The sequence below is a fragment of the Manis pentadactyla genome, chromosome 16, assembly GCF_030020395.1.
Source record: "Manis pentadactyla isolate mManPen7 chromosome 16, mManPen7.hap1, whole genome shotgun sequence".
In the NCBI taxonomy this organism is placed as follows: Eukaryota; Metazoa; Chordata; class Mammalia; order Pholidota; family Manidae; genus Manis; species Manis pentadactyla.
The window spans coordinates 72,352,133-72,367,121 of NC_080034.1; the positions used below are offsets into that span (position 1 = coordinate 72,352,133).

At 39.0% G+C, this 14,989-nt stretch overlaps 1 protein-coding gene across 1 annotated transcript in view; it reads left to right on the forward strand.

Moving 5' to 3' along the window:
* The window catches only part of DCDC2 (doublecortin domain containing 2), a 144,061-nt gene that overhangs the window by 33,517 nt on the left and 95,555 nt on the right, over positions 1-14,989 (forward strand). The window contains exons 3-5 of the mRNA XM_036876999.2: positions 11,358-11,434; positions 11,565-11,696; positions 13,685-13,828. Coding sequence (XP_036732894.1) covers positions 11,358-11,434; positions 11,565-11,696; positions 13,685-13,828 — 353 coding nt within the window. The remainder of the gene's footprint in view (positions 1-11,357; positions 11,435-11,564; positions 11,697-13,684; positions 13,829-14,989) is intronic.

A 14,989-nucleotide genomic window follows, 5' to 3' on the forward strand; every position in this document is an offset into this window, starting at 1 on the left:
ATGCCTGGCTCGCTCTTTCTTTATAGGCTTTACTCATCGGTCTTATCTCACAACTGGTTCAGTTTCTTCAGAGCACTTTTCATAATTTGTAATTATGTATTTTGGGGGATTGATTTCTCAATTTTGACTCTCTCTCTCCTTTTCTCTGGGCTTTGTGAGGGCAGAGATCTTGACTTGTTTGCCAACAAATATTCAACACTTACTCCAGTGCCTGGCACATAATAGATCAATGACAACTGATAGATTGTCATTGAATGAGTGGACCCTCTGTGCTCAATGTGAACAACCCCTGAAATGTGTATAGGATTTTACTGCAGAAAGCTTCGTATTTCAGAATGTGGGGTGCCTCTTAGGACCTGCCTTTACCTTTGGAGGAGGAGTGTCACCTGTGAAAGTCTTGCTTTCTTCTCTGCATTGGGGTGCATGTGTGTGCCCTCAACTGCTGCAATGATTGCTAGTGGCTGGTGAGGTGACTTGATTCCTGGGCAGTTCCTTTATTCCAAAGTACTTTACTAAGGAACTACAAAAACATCTGCGATGATTTGTGGGGTTGGGTATTTAGAAAAAGCATAGATAGATATGTACCATTTTATATTTTGAAACCCTGGCCTTAAAGTGTATTTCACCAGTATTTCTATCAGAGTAGTATAGTTGTTATACAAAAATGGGCAAAGAAGACATGAACTTTTGAGGCTGGATTAATTTTAGAAGGAAACATGCGTGAATTTTTAAATTTAGCTTTTAGTTTCACTACAAGAAAAAAAAAATTTTTTTTTTTGGAAGGTCTCAAGCACTGTGCACTAGCATGCCCAGTAGTTCTGGTTAAGGTTGCCACATGTTGGAACTGCCTGTACGCCCTTCAGAACAGTGTGAGTCAGCACGAACAGTATGAAGGGTTGTAACCATGTCAGGGAGCGTTTCTGGTCTATGGGGCTTTTTAAGAACATTGGCTCTTGTTAATCAATTTAATTACTATCGTATTTGCCTTGTGAAGTGTGTGGTTGCAGATGTGGCACCTAGTAAGCACTTGATACTGAAGTTTATATCTGATTTTATAAAAAAACCTAGTTGACCGAGTCAATTTTATATTATTTTTCTAACAGTTATGAGAGGATTCCTGTACTGGATCCCATTTGATGTACTTAATGATGTTGTGTTCCAAATGATAAAGATTCCAGTTGCCTTAGCAATTCTTTGACATGTAGGGTTAGCAAGATCATAACTTTAGGGTTAGCAAGATCATAATTTTAGTCATTTTAAAAGCTTTTATTTTTGTTCAAGTTGAACTTTAAAAACACTTCACTACTTTTGGAGAATGTGAAATTTTGAAGGGAGTTGGGAGATTATAAAAATTCAGTTCTCTTACCCTGTAGTGGAGTATATGAGGCTGCCCAGGTACGTGAAGTGACCTGCCTCAGGTAAGTCAGTGAGGAGGCGAGCTTCTAGGGCTTGGAGCTTACTTGTAATCCAGTGCTTCTGAGTAATGCTGTGGTGCTGTATTCCTCCCTTTTCTCTTTACTGCCTCTCACCCCTGCATTCCACCTGCACGTAAGCTCACTGGGCATGGAGGCCCCCATCTGTCCTCTTCAGCACAGAATCCTCAGCATGGAGCACAGAGCCAGTGCGTGTGGGTGCAAACTAATAGTCACTAAAAATATCAGTGGCCCTTACCTTGCCATCTCTAAGTGGGCTCATAGCGTCCTAGTATTTATGAAAGACTGAATGTAGTAGATCATGTACTTGCTGGTGCATCCTTCAGTGGGAGTCTTGGGGAGTAAACCACTTGTTTAAATGCTGGCGGGAGCTGCCCTCTGCCCACATGGACTGTCCCTACATACTCAGGATTGCTGACTTTCATCTTGCATTAGTATGCACACACTTCGAGCTGTTCTGCATTCTTACTGGAAATTTTACATTCCATTGCCTGGATTAGTTTGGTAACTAAAACCCATTTTGGAAAACTAAATGAATAAAAATGACAATAATGAAATAGTAAGCATGGTATATTAAAAGTTAACAAGGAATACAGAAGAAAGACAAACAAATTAAAAAAATTTTTTTTCAAAGCTTGGTTAGTGGTCATTCCTGTAATTTCTAAGAGTAATCTTGGGTTTGGTTAATTGGTTATTTTTTAACTCCGTGTGGGTCATATTATTCTCTTTAGCATAGCATCAGGGAAACACATGCAGGCTTACTCATGAATGCCTTTAAAATGATTCAAGTCTTGTTCAGCCTGTAAGATAAAGGGTCCTTTGCAAATAATTATTTCAGAATAAAGTTAAGAACTGTGAAGTTTAACATTATATGTTCAGAATTTTTAGGATTGTCTAATTTTTAGAAACATTCTACAAGTACAATAAAGAGAAAATTAAACCAGAATGCTAATAGTTTAAAAATTTGTGGTATGCTGGGAAATTGATTCAATGGTCAGAATTTGATGAGACTTGATGGGCATTTTGTTTTTTAAGACAAGAAGATTTGGCAATATGGACATTTTATTTAAATACATGTTTATTCTTAAGAGTTTCCCAAGGAAGGTGTTACTTATGGTGGGTATGTTACATTTTGGGTCACTTTTTTTAGTAGTTTTTTTAGTTAGACATTATTTTTTAGAGCAATTTTTGGTTCACAGTGGAATTGAGTGGAAGGGTACAGAGATTTTCCATGTGCGCTCCTACCTACCCCTACACATGCATGGCCTTCTCATTATCAACATACCCCAGTAGAGTGGTACGTCTGTTATAACTGATGAACCTCCATTGATACATCACAATCACCAAAAGTCCATACTTTACATTAGGGCTTACTCTGGTATACATTCTGTAGATTTGGACAAATTTTTAATGACATGTCACTTTTGGGTCACTCTTAAGCTAAAAAGAAATCTTTTACCTTGCTGTGCTTTGAATATTATGTCATTTGTTTGTGAATTTGTTTTGAGTTGTTTTCTTGCTTCAGCGAAGAAGTCATTCATTTAGAGAATAGTTTGAAAGACAAATCTTCAAACTGATGCTAAGGTGTCCATTACTGGCTGAAAAATAACCCTCTGAATAAGAGACAATAACCCGCACCTGACAGATGAATCCTGGGCTGTTCCTCTGGGAATCGGACCCTAGACTGGGGACCTGTAGAGGGCCCAGGTAGAGATGAGTGGTTTCATCAGCTCATAGAAACTAATTGGACCCTTCTGGGACTGTGCTAAACAGCTTGTTCATTATAATTAGAGACATCTTCTGTAAGTAGGTTTGCACTGAAGTTAGAATGGTTAGAATTTTTTAATATTATGTAACAATGTGATGAAAATATTCTCTCTAAAGTATTTTAGTCTCTGGGCTGATTTTGCTACCAAGTCTTTCTGGAATTTCTAGAAATTTGGGGATTAAAGGATTTCAATTTCCACTCCACTGGGCTCCATAAATTATACTGATTTATTAATCATGTAACAAATATTTGAAGGTAGTATCCAAGCAGAGAGAGACTTGAGTGGTCTTGAGAAGGTATATGGGCCAATGAATAAGGGCAGCCTAGATATGCCAGTTATAAATATTTGGATATATTTAGTCATATATAATTCAAAAAAGATCAATGGGTGCAAATATGTATGTACTATTTCTGCTACTGGCCAGTCTCTATCTTGAGCAGTTAGCAGTGGGAATGAACCCTGGACTGGAAATCATAAGAAGCGGGTTCGTGTGACTGCCTCTTGGCTTACTCTGTGACCTTGATGGGTGATGAGGCTCATTTTTTCCATCTATACAGTTGGAATAGTACTGACCACATAATGTTATTTTGAGGAACAAATGTCACTATAAATGAAAACATTTTATAAATTCTGGTGTGCCTTAACACTATAAACTTATTTGAAAACAACTGTCTTGTGAAGATATGAAAAGTCAAGGTTAACATGTGGAAAATGTTTGATACATTTTTGGGCATGGTATGTGCTCAAAAAATTGGTTTGGTATCAGGAAAAAGATCTGTATGACAGATAAGAGATTTGATTGTCATCAGCAAAATGATAGGATGTTGATAATTAATAACATCAGGTTGAATACATTTGACCAGGTAGAATGTTTGAGTTCCAAAGAGAAGAGGGCAGGGATGGAACCCTGGGGGGTGTCCCAAAATGTAGATGTGGTTAGAAGAGTAGTTATTAGCATAGGCCTGAGAATGGTGACAGAAGGTTGGAGTTTGACAACATATTGTTGAATTATGATGGAGTTTCCTGCCATACATTTCTTGTTTGTTTCTTTTTCTGTACCTAAGAAGATCATATACTTCAAGTATCTGGAAGCTATACTACTCCAGATTAACAATATTTCTGGAGCAAAATTTTCCAAACTCTGAAAGACCACAATATTAGAAAAAGATATTTTAGTATGTCAGACATTGTAAAGGATATGTTTTGTAAGAAATACCCAGGTTTAAAATAGGTACTTGCTTAAAAAAACCCCTAATATAAATCTACTTGAAAATTAGTAGAGCAAATGGGCATTATGTATTTCTTGTAATTTTGCATTGATCAAAAAATCTGGAGGAGGTGGTTCAAGATGGCAGTATAGAAAAACCCTGAACTTAACCTCCTCCCATGGATACACCAAATCTGTAGCTACATAGAGAATGATTCTTTCTGAAAAAAACCTGAAAACTAGGTGAACAGCTCATCCACAACACAGGATAAAAGACCACATTGAGATGGGTAGAAAAGGCAGAGCCCCAGTCTTGCCAAAAAACCCGCCCATGAAGAGATGAATCTCACACGCAGGAGGGATCTCAGAAATACGGAGTTTATCTCCGAAGAGTTAGGGTTCGAGCCCCACATCCAGAACCCTTGGGATGTGCAGCAGAGAGATGAGCCCCCAAAACATCTGACTTTGAAAACCACAAGGGCTGGTGTCTAGGAGACCCAAAGGGCTGCAGAAAACTGAAACTGTTCTTAAAGGGCTTGTGCACAGACTCACTTGTCCCAGAACCCAGAACAGAAGTAGCAGGTTGAAAAGCTCCTAGACCACACGTGAAGGAGATCCACTGGCTCAGCTTGAAAAGTCTGCTGGAGGATCAGGGGTCTGCTGGGACTCTCTCCAGGGGTGGGGGCACTGCCAGGAGCCACTTCTGCACTCCCTCTCTGCCCTGCTCATGCTGGTGCTGGTAGGTGCCAGTCGTGCACTCCTGCTCTTCCCTGCTAGCACAACTTGCCCTGCTTCTGCACTCCACGTGGCCGCACCCTCCACACCTCCAGGCTGACTGGCTGCTGGCTTTCCCGAAGTCGACAGGTGTGTGCGGTCTGCACAGGGAACGCCCCAGCAATGCCTGGCTCTGGTGCCTGGGGAGGGGCTTTTATTCCCAGGTCCCAAAGGACTGTAATAGTTAGAGAGACTGTTCTTGGCAGGCTACCACCTGCAGGGCACCACACAGAGCAGTCTGACACACACCTCCAGTCCTCCTGTGACCACTCCTTTAAGGCTGGGGAAGGTAGCCGTTTCACCTGATACACAGAAACAAAGTTAAACAAAATGAGGGAACAGGAATATGTTCCAAATGAAAGAGCAAGATAAAACCCCAGAAAAAAAATCCCTTAATTAAGTGGATATAAGTAATTTACCTGATAAAGAGTTCTCAGTGATGGTTGTAAAGATGCTTACCAACCCAGGGAGAAGAATGAATGAACACAGAGAAAACTTCAGCGAAGAGATAGGAAGTATAAAAAAGTACCAAACAGAGGTCATAGAGCGGAAGAATATAATAACTGGAGTGAAAATTAGACTAGAAATTTTAATAGCAGACTACATGAAGCAGAAGAAAGAATCAGACCTGGAAGATAGGGCAAGGACTCACCTAAACAGAGCAGCAATAAAATAAAGAAAGGAAGAAAAGTGAAGATAGTTTAAGGGGCCTATGGAACAACATTAAGTGAAACAAGATTTGCATAATACGGTCCCCAGAAGGAGGAGAGAGAAAGGGACTGAAAACTTATGAAGAAATAATGGCTGAAAACGTCCCTAACCTGGGGAAAGAAACAGAATCCAGGTCCAGGAAGTCCAGAGAATCCCAAAAAAAGATGTATCCAAGGAGGTCCACAGCAAGACACATTATGTTAAAATGTCAAAAGTTAAAGACAAGGAGAGACTCTTAAGAACAGTAGATTAAAATAACTTGTTAGGTACAAAGGAACCCCATAAGACTGTCAGCAGATTTTTCAGCAGAAACTTTACAGGCCAGAAGGGAAGGGTATGATATATTCAAAATAATGAAAGCAAAAATCTTCCAACCAAGATAATAATGGCAAGATTATCATTTAGAACTGTAGGAGAGAGAGAGTTTTCCAGACAAGCAAAAACAAAAGTTGCTTACCACTACTAAAGTGGCCTGACAAGAATGTTAAAGGGACTTCTTTAAGTTGAAAAGAAAGGGCACTGATTAGTAATTAACAAGAAAACATAGGAAAGTAAACGTCTCACTGGGAAAGGTAAATACATAGCAATGGCAGTGGACTAATCATTTATAGAGCTGGTGTGAAGGCTGAAAAGTAGTAAAAACATAATGACAATAATAAGTTTAGGGATAAACACATAAAAAGTTGTTAAATGTGACATCAAAAAAATAAAATGCTGGTGTCAGGGGGAGAGTAAAATGTAGAATTTTAGAATGTGTTCAGACTTAACTTGCCATCAACTTAAAATATACTGGTGTATATATATGTACATATAGGCTGATATATATAATCTTTGTAACAACAGAGCAAAAATCTACAGTAGATATGCAAAAGATAATGAGAATGGAAATGTAAACATAACACTAAAGAGAGGCATCAAACTGCAAGGGAAGAATGAGAGAAGAAGAAAGGAACAAAGGAATTACAAAACAGCTAGAAAACAAGTAACTAAATGGTGATATGTACGTACCTCTCAACAATTACTTAATACATAAATGAACTAAATTCTCCAAACAGAAGTCAGAGAATGGGTGAGTGGATAGAACAAGAAGACCCATTTACATGCTGCCTGCGAGAGACCCCCTCAGACGTAAGGGTGTACACAGGCTGAGGGCGAAGGGCTGGGAAAAGACCCCTGCAAATGAAAGAACAGCTGGGGTGGATGAAAACCAAGCTGGAGTAGCTACACATACACCGGACAGAACACACTTTAAAACAAACACTGTAATAGAAGACAAAGACGGGCATTACATAATGATAAAGAGGTGGGTCCAGCCAGATAGAGCAATCGCTGCATTTCCATTTGCCAATAACAAACTTTCAGAAAGGAATTAAGAAAACAATCCCATTTACAATTGCTTCAAAAAGAATAAAATACCTTGGAGATTAGTACAATTAACCAAGGAGGTAGACAATTTTTATGTTGAAAACTATGAAACATTAATGAGAGATTGAAGAAGATACAAATAAGTGGAAATAGATTCATGCCAATGACATTTTTCAAAGAAATAATCCTAAAATATGCATGGAACCATACACATAAAACCCTGAATAGTCAAAGAAATCTTGAGTAAGAAGAACAAAGCTGGAGGGCATCCTGCTCCCTAATTTCAAACTATATTGCAAACTATAGTAATTAAAACAGTATGGTATTGGCATAAACAAACAAGTGTCCATTAATGGATGAATGGATAAATAATTTTGGAATATATATATATAAGCCTTAAAAAAAGAATTAATTCTTGCCATTCGTGACAGTGTGGCCGGACCTTCAGGTCATTATGCTCAGTGAAATAAATCTGACAGAAAAAGAGAAATACTGCATGATTTCTCTATGTGGAGTCTAAAAAAACCCCCAATAAACAAGCTCGTAGATGTAGAGAACAGGTCAGTGGTTGCCCAAAGTGGGGGGCAGGATTTGGGAGAAATGGATGAAGGGTCAAAAGTTAAAAACAAAAAAAAAATCATGTGAAAAGGACCGAAGTATAAAAAAGGGAGAATACCCTCATTACATCCCTTTTACTCTCCTACCTCAGCCTGCTTCCCAGGACTAACCACATTGTTAAAATTTTACTATGCATTTAAGGGTGTATACATGCATACATGTATGTGTGATATAAACATGACATGGGAAATATACATATACAAATTATGATTTTCAGCTTATCTCTCAGTATTGTTGTCATAGTGGGAACAGTAGTCTCCTTCAGCCTTCTACCTTCTAATCAGAAGTGGAACTATATTAGTTTACTTGAAAACAGAAAAAAAACTTAAATATTTAATGATGGAAACACATCTTAATGACAGAAACAATAAATGCATTTTATTTATCAAATTTTGTACCAGATATCAGAGTTTATTTCTTAGATATGAAAAAATGGCAAGTGAGGATAATAAAAATATGTAATGTTTGTGTTTCAGAGTATGGCAAAACTCATATTATTTAGATTCAAGCATCGGTAGAAATTCAAGGAAAGAGTGAGTCTTCTGTTCTTTTGAAAAATTTGGTCATTGTTCTTACCTCTTGTTATATAGCCTCTCCTTTTCAATTTCTTTTTCAGCCCATGCGTCTGGAGTATTTCCATGATAAATGACTTCATTCCATGAAGGCACTTCCTATTGTCAGTTATGATGCACGCCCTCAACACAAGACATGCTCAACCTGGTGGATTGTTCCATCAGCAGGCGTCAGGCATCTTAGTCAATCTTTTTTCTGTTAAAAAAAAAATAGTAATATTGAAAACAAAGTGGACGATTATTTTGAAAGTCTCTTTAGAATCTATAGTTTGGGTGTGTCTGCTATGTTGACTCCTTGAGAAGTTATCTTCAACTCTGTTGTCTTAAAACTTTGTGTCCCTTTTCTTCTCATTTAAAAGTGGTGAATATTGATTAAATTTTTTGTAAAGGAGTCTGTTCTCTTTGATGCTGTATGGTCTTTGCAAAGTAGGACAAAGTTTCTCAAAGATTACCCTTTTGAGGACATGTATTTTCCTAAATCTGTGTGGTAAAGAACACAGAGTTGAAAGTCTCTTTGTGTAGGTTGGCCTATATTTTGCAACAAGTAACTTCAGGATATTTTTTACTCTAAATGCTTAACTATATCATTATGGACCATTCTGAAAACCTTGTCTTTTTAAAAAAGTGATTTAAAATCGACTTTTAAAATTGTATCATGAGGATCACAAGAGGTTGGCGGTCATTAGATTCTTGTCATGGTGTCCGTCCGACGGCGTTATTTCTCCAGGTCCTCAGACTGAGCTGGGTTCTCACGCCAGGGGATTCGGGAGGTGGTGACTGCTGAGATTTAAGGCAGGCGGATTCTCTGAAGCATTCAGCCTGACTCCTCAGGGAGTGGTATTGCCACTTCATTAATTAGTTTGTGGAGCATCCCTTTGGGCTGGTTTAGCAGGGTTATCCCTATTTTTACAGATCAAGAAAATGAGGTGTGCAGCGTTGAATTGGTTTATGTAGAAAGTTTTGGCAATCAGCCCTAGAGTTTAGAATTCTAGACCTTTTAGTTGGTCACTCAGTTTGTAGACTTGGATGTTACTCTTTCAAATGTACATTTTCAGAGTAACAATTTCAGTTACATTGAATTTGTCTTTTATAACAGAGTTGTATTTTCAAATCATGCAGGTTTTAATTTGAATTTGACTGAGCTGTGATAGTACCCTCCTAAGGAAGTGTCATGTGGAATTTGTGAAATTTGAGTTGAATTATATATACTTGATTTATCGGGTTCACACAAAGCATTGTGGGGCTTTTTTCTCTCTGGTGTAGCTGTCTGTGACATAGGCACAGTCAGCCAGACGCTAGGGACGGGTGATGCTTTGGGGACGTGGGACCTGCACCCAGAGGCCTGGCCCAGCGTCCTGGCTCACGCCCCTCCCGCAGGGCGCACGGGGCTCTGACCCCTCAGCCGCCTTCGGCTTTGGAATGATTTCCAAGAAGGATGTAGTCGAATATTTATTCAGTTGTCTCTCCCTCTACCTACCTATCTAATTTACACTCAGTAAATGACTATTCTTTCTCATTTCCTAGGCGAATCTACTACCTGGTATCCAAATCAACTGGGTTTTCCAAGACGGTGCTGCTCCCAGTGTAGAGCCAAGGACCAGGCTGGCCAGACTGTGTCCGGCCTCTGCTCAGTGGTGGCCCTCCCCATGTGACAGAGTTGGTCAGGAGTTAGGCTTACTGCTGTGCTGGGTCCACAGCGAAAGCTTGAGTTTAGCGTTGATCCTGTTTGTTTGGGTTCCATAGTCACAGGTGCACACATGACAAATGCTGCTCAGCCCCTGGCCAGTCACCGATTAGAGCCGTTCCTGGTATGCAGGGTCCGAGGGGGGTGGGAAGTGTCTCATCCTCCATCCCCCAAAATTAGATGTGTTGATTCGCAGCAGTATTTTCACATTTCAAATACTATTTACTTTTAAAGGGAAAAGGAAATTGTGTGGGCTAATAAGAAAATTTACACAGTTTGAAAACACATTCTAATTTACTATTACATTTCCCATTATCTAAAGCCATAATGTCTCCAGATTAGTACCAAGCAACCAGTACTTCATCCCCATAAAGGCTTTGGAAAAGCTCCTCTCATATCAGTTGATTTGGCTTATTTTTTGTGTGTGTTTGCAGTGTAAGTGGTTGTTTGAAATGCCAATTAGAAAAATGCATTTTAAATAAAAAGACTTCTTTTCCAAGAAGTTTTGTTTTGTACAATTGTTTTACATTTTTAAAAATTCAGATACATTACTTGGATTATTTTTTCAGATTCTTTTATTTGTATATCTGAAAACAGACTAATTTAGTTATTTTAATTATGATGACCCAAGGAAATATATATTTAAGATTCATCTTCAGCTTGTTTTGGGGAAATGTTTGCCATGCTGAATGAGGAAAACAACTAATCAAAACAGGTGGTTTAATTTAATTCACATAACACACACTCAGAATAGAGTTATCTAACTATTTAAAAAACTGTGTATTTATGAATTTCTATTTATTGACATGTATGGCCTAAAGAAAAATAGTATATTTTAGCCAATTCAACAAGAGCTTTTGAAGTTATTTGTTTATATAATATATTTGCAATTACCTCTTATTCAACCGTCCATCAAAGAAGGTCTTAAACAATCAAGGTCGGTAGGCAAGACATTTGACAAAATAGCTACAAAGTGTGAAGTATGTGCTCAGTGCATTGCCAGGTAATATCGAGAGTAACAGAAAGCTAATTATAGGGATATGCAATTAAAACCAAATAAGTGAACTCTACAATGTGTCAGATGACGGTAAGTGCTATGAAAAAAATAAGGCAGGGAGGGCAGGAGAGAGGCAGGGAAAACCTGGAAACCTAGTTTTTCCTTAAAAATTTATGAAAAGAAAACAAAAAATAAGCATAGTGATTTGCATTTCTTTGCTTTCACAGGTAAAGCCAGTAACCCACAGCAGGATCAACGTATCTGCTCGGTTTAGGAAACCACTTCAGGAGCCCTGCACCATCTTGTAAGTCGGAGCCCGTCACCTTTTGAGGTGCAGTTGGCACAGTGGTTTTGTTCACATTTGGAATTTGTTCTGTAGTTTTAAAGGCATGACTGTTTCCAATGGCAGGCTCACTGGTGTTGTTTTTTTCTAGCTTGATTGCAAATGGAGACCTCATAAGCCCAGCTTCTCGCCTCCTTATCCCCAGAAAAGCTCTGAATCAGTGGGATAATATACTACAAATGGTCACAGAAAAAATAACTCTGAGGAGTGGGGCTGTCCACAGGTACGTCAGTCATCTGCTGTAAGTTGGTGGGCTTCAGAGCTGCTGAAGACAGTCACAGGGGCTCCAGGCTCACTGGTTCCTAGATTGGAGTTGTGGCTCGCCGTCTGGGCAGCACACGCCTCAGTTTCTTCATGTGTAAAGCGGGTATATAATCGTACTCAGTATCATAAAGCGTTTTTTAAAGGAAGCCCATAAAGGAGGTTAAGCAGTCCTTGGCACATACTAGCACATGAGCAAATGCTGACTTTTTATTCTTCTGGTTTAGAGCATTAGACAACTATGGAAATTCTTCTGAAGGAGGACTTTAACAGAACATTAAGAAGTCAATGGTTGGACCCTCTCTGTGCATCAGTATGTTTATGTATCAGTAGCATTTCAGTGTGTCTCAACTCCCTATTTATGTTTCGTGTGTTTTGTTGCAAAGGAAGAAATTATATTAACAGAGCAGGAAGCAGGTCAATTAAAAAAGACACTAAAATTATGGGCTGGAATTTATTCAGGACCCTTTTATCCATCTGCTGAAGAAACCGGTCAAGTCCTGGCTGTTTCCGGATCCACAACTATGCCTCCTTTTAATTTCTAGCTGTAAAAGTTCATGACTGATTCGGATCTTCCTATTTTGAAGGAAAATGAAAAAGAACGTCCGGGGCTAGGCCAGTGGTTCTCAGCCAGGGCGTCTGAACCCCTGGGCGACAGGGCAGCGCCTGGAGTCATTGTCCGTAGTCGCCACCGGGAGGGAGAGATGGCCACTACTGCCACCTAGTGGGTAGAGGCCAAGGGTGCTGTTAACATCCTGCGGTTCCCAGGACGCCTCCCCAGCTCTCCCACCAAGAATTACCAGGTCCAAAATAGCGCTGCTGTTCAGAAACCCTGGCCTAAGTCAAGGAAAGAAAACCAGAGATCTGGGTTAGGTGTTGATATTTTAGACGTGAGGGACAAAAGTAAGTGCTATAAAGAAAGAGACTCTAGTGTCTTCATACTGACTCAACACAAATCATTTCAGGGTTTTGGTGGCTATTTCCATCATACTTTCTGCCCACGTAGGGTATGGCTGTTTACAGAATCAGCAAACAGGCAGGCAGGTCAATGGATTTGCTTTCCTTGCAAACGTCAATAACCTTTATTATTTAATATAGGAAGTCTGAGAGTTTCTAAAATGATGATCTGGAAATCTTTCCAGTTACTAACTTTTATTTACAGCCTTCAAAAATATGCCTTGTCTTTCTGGTGTAGTTTTCTAATAGTCTGTTTTTCCCTGTTCTTCAAAAAAATTCTGTGAACACTTTATAGTTCAGTAAAGTTATCACTGTTCTTTTAATAAGTAACATATTAATTGGAGTTGACAGCAGCAGTTTTACAGTGAAGGGAGGTTCTTGTGAAATCTCATGATTTGGGGGGAAGATAAGGAAAGGCAAAAGCAGTAGGAGGCAGGAATGCTCTTCGGGCCTGCGTCATTAATCCTGACAAGGGGCTCCTTTACCTCCTGACCTCTCACCTCTTGTTTTCTGACCCAGGTCTGTGTGTGTGTGTGCATTTAATATTTTGGCTGAGGGCTGCTCTTGCACAGAATGAGGTAAGAGGCTAGTAAGTCTGACAAGTACGTTAAGAAAATAAAATTAAAAAGTGCTCACAAAATATAAATAGAAGAATCAATCTTCCGTAGAAGCCAAGTTTCATTTAAAGCACCACGTTCTGTACAAGTGGATTCTGTCCCTCGAAAGTCTTACTATGGCAGCAGGAGGGGTCCTTCCGTTAGACTGTCAGAACTACTGGGATGAAACACTGTACATCTAGGTGGTAACTGTATCTGTGTCCTGACATTAGCATTTAGGTTAATGTAATGACCTTGAGGCATTTGTAATCCAACAGGTAGAGTAATAACAAATGAGCCAGATGAAGAAAAGAATGTGTGTACCGACTTCATGATTTTTAAGCAGTTCTTTCAATGCTTGTTAAAATTGTAATTGTTGGTGTTCATATTTTGACAGACTTTACACTTTAGAAGGAAAACCGGTTGAGAGTGGGGCAGAGTTGGAGAATGGGCAGTTTTATGTGGCTGTCGGCAGAGATCAGTTTAAGAAATTGCCTTACAGTGAATTACTTTTTGACAAGTCAGCAGTGAGGTCTTATGGGTAAGTTTTCATCCTTATTACACTTCTCATATTTTAGTTATCACTCAAAATAGAATTGAGCCTTATGCTGACCACTGGTTTATCTTACGTAATCTTGTTTACCAGTTTGGGAAGCCCGTGTTATATGAATTGGTCATTGTTAGTTTTTTTTTTTTGGAGATTGAAAGCTACTGCACAAAATCAGAATTTTGGGGAATCCATGAAAGACTATATAATATTTTTTAACCATTCACTTGGAAAAAATTTATAATTTTGGGGAATCTATGAAAGACTATATAATATTTTTTAACCATTCACTTACAAACAAAGATCTATACCAGATAATTTTTTCAGTTGGTATACACAGAAACATCAACAGGTGTTTAAAAAAAACATAATATTTTATACTCCTTTTAATAATAACAATACAATATAAAAACAGTATAATTCCACTTGTACAAATGAGTAGAGCAGCTGTGTTTACAGTTATGTGCAACATTTTAAATATTATACTTTTAATTGTAGACCATGCACTGTGAACCTTTTTTCTGTATGAAATGTCATAATATTTGTGAAAAACGCCTTATTTCAGCCAAGTAGATAGACTGCAGAGACATGCATGGAGAGGTCCCGGCCTGGCAGATGCAGGGACACCTCAGCTTCTCCTGGTGCCCAGGGCCCATCTCTGCTGCTTCTCACAGACATTCTGTGGCTGCTTGGCCGTTGGAAACAGACTTATTTGGCTATCCTTTGCTAGGGTGGGTGATATGTGCAGAGACAGAGCAGAATTTCACCAGTTTGCTCTCCGTTAATTTGCAGTTTGTGAAGCTTGATGGAAAGGCTAACTGCTTGGTTCTAAATAAGTAATATATGAAATAGAACTTCAGAGGGGTGTTTGAAGCATGAGATAGCACGTGGTTTTCCAGAACTTTGGAATTATTTACCAGCAGACATATTGCTAACCATCCTTAGCCATCCATGGAATCAAATTCTCCACCATCTCTTGATAAGCAACATTGAATTATCTTGCTGTAAGCTATAGTGTGTACTTGATGGCAGTAAGAAGATTGTAACTCACAGTGGCCTTTCACAGACAGATCAGTAAGGTACCTTTGTCTATGTGTCCTATTTTCAGAGAGGTCCAGTTGGGCTCCACGATAGGTCTTTTTCTAATAGTGTAGA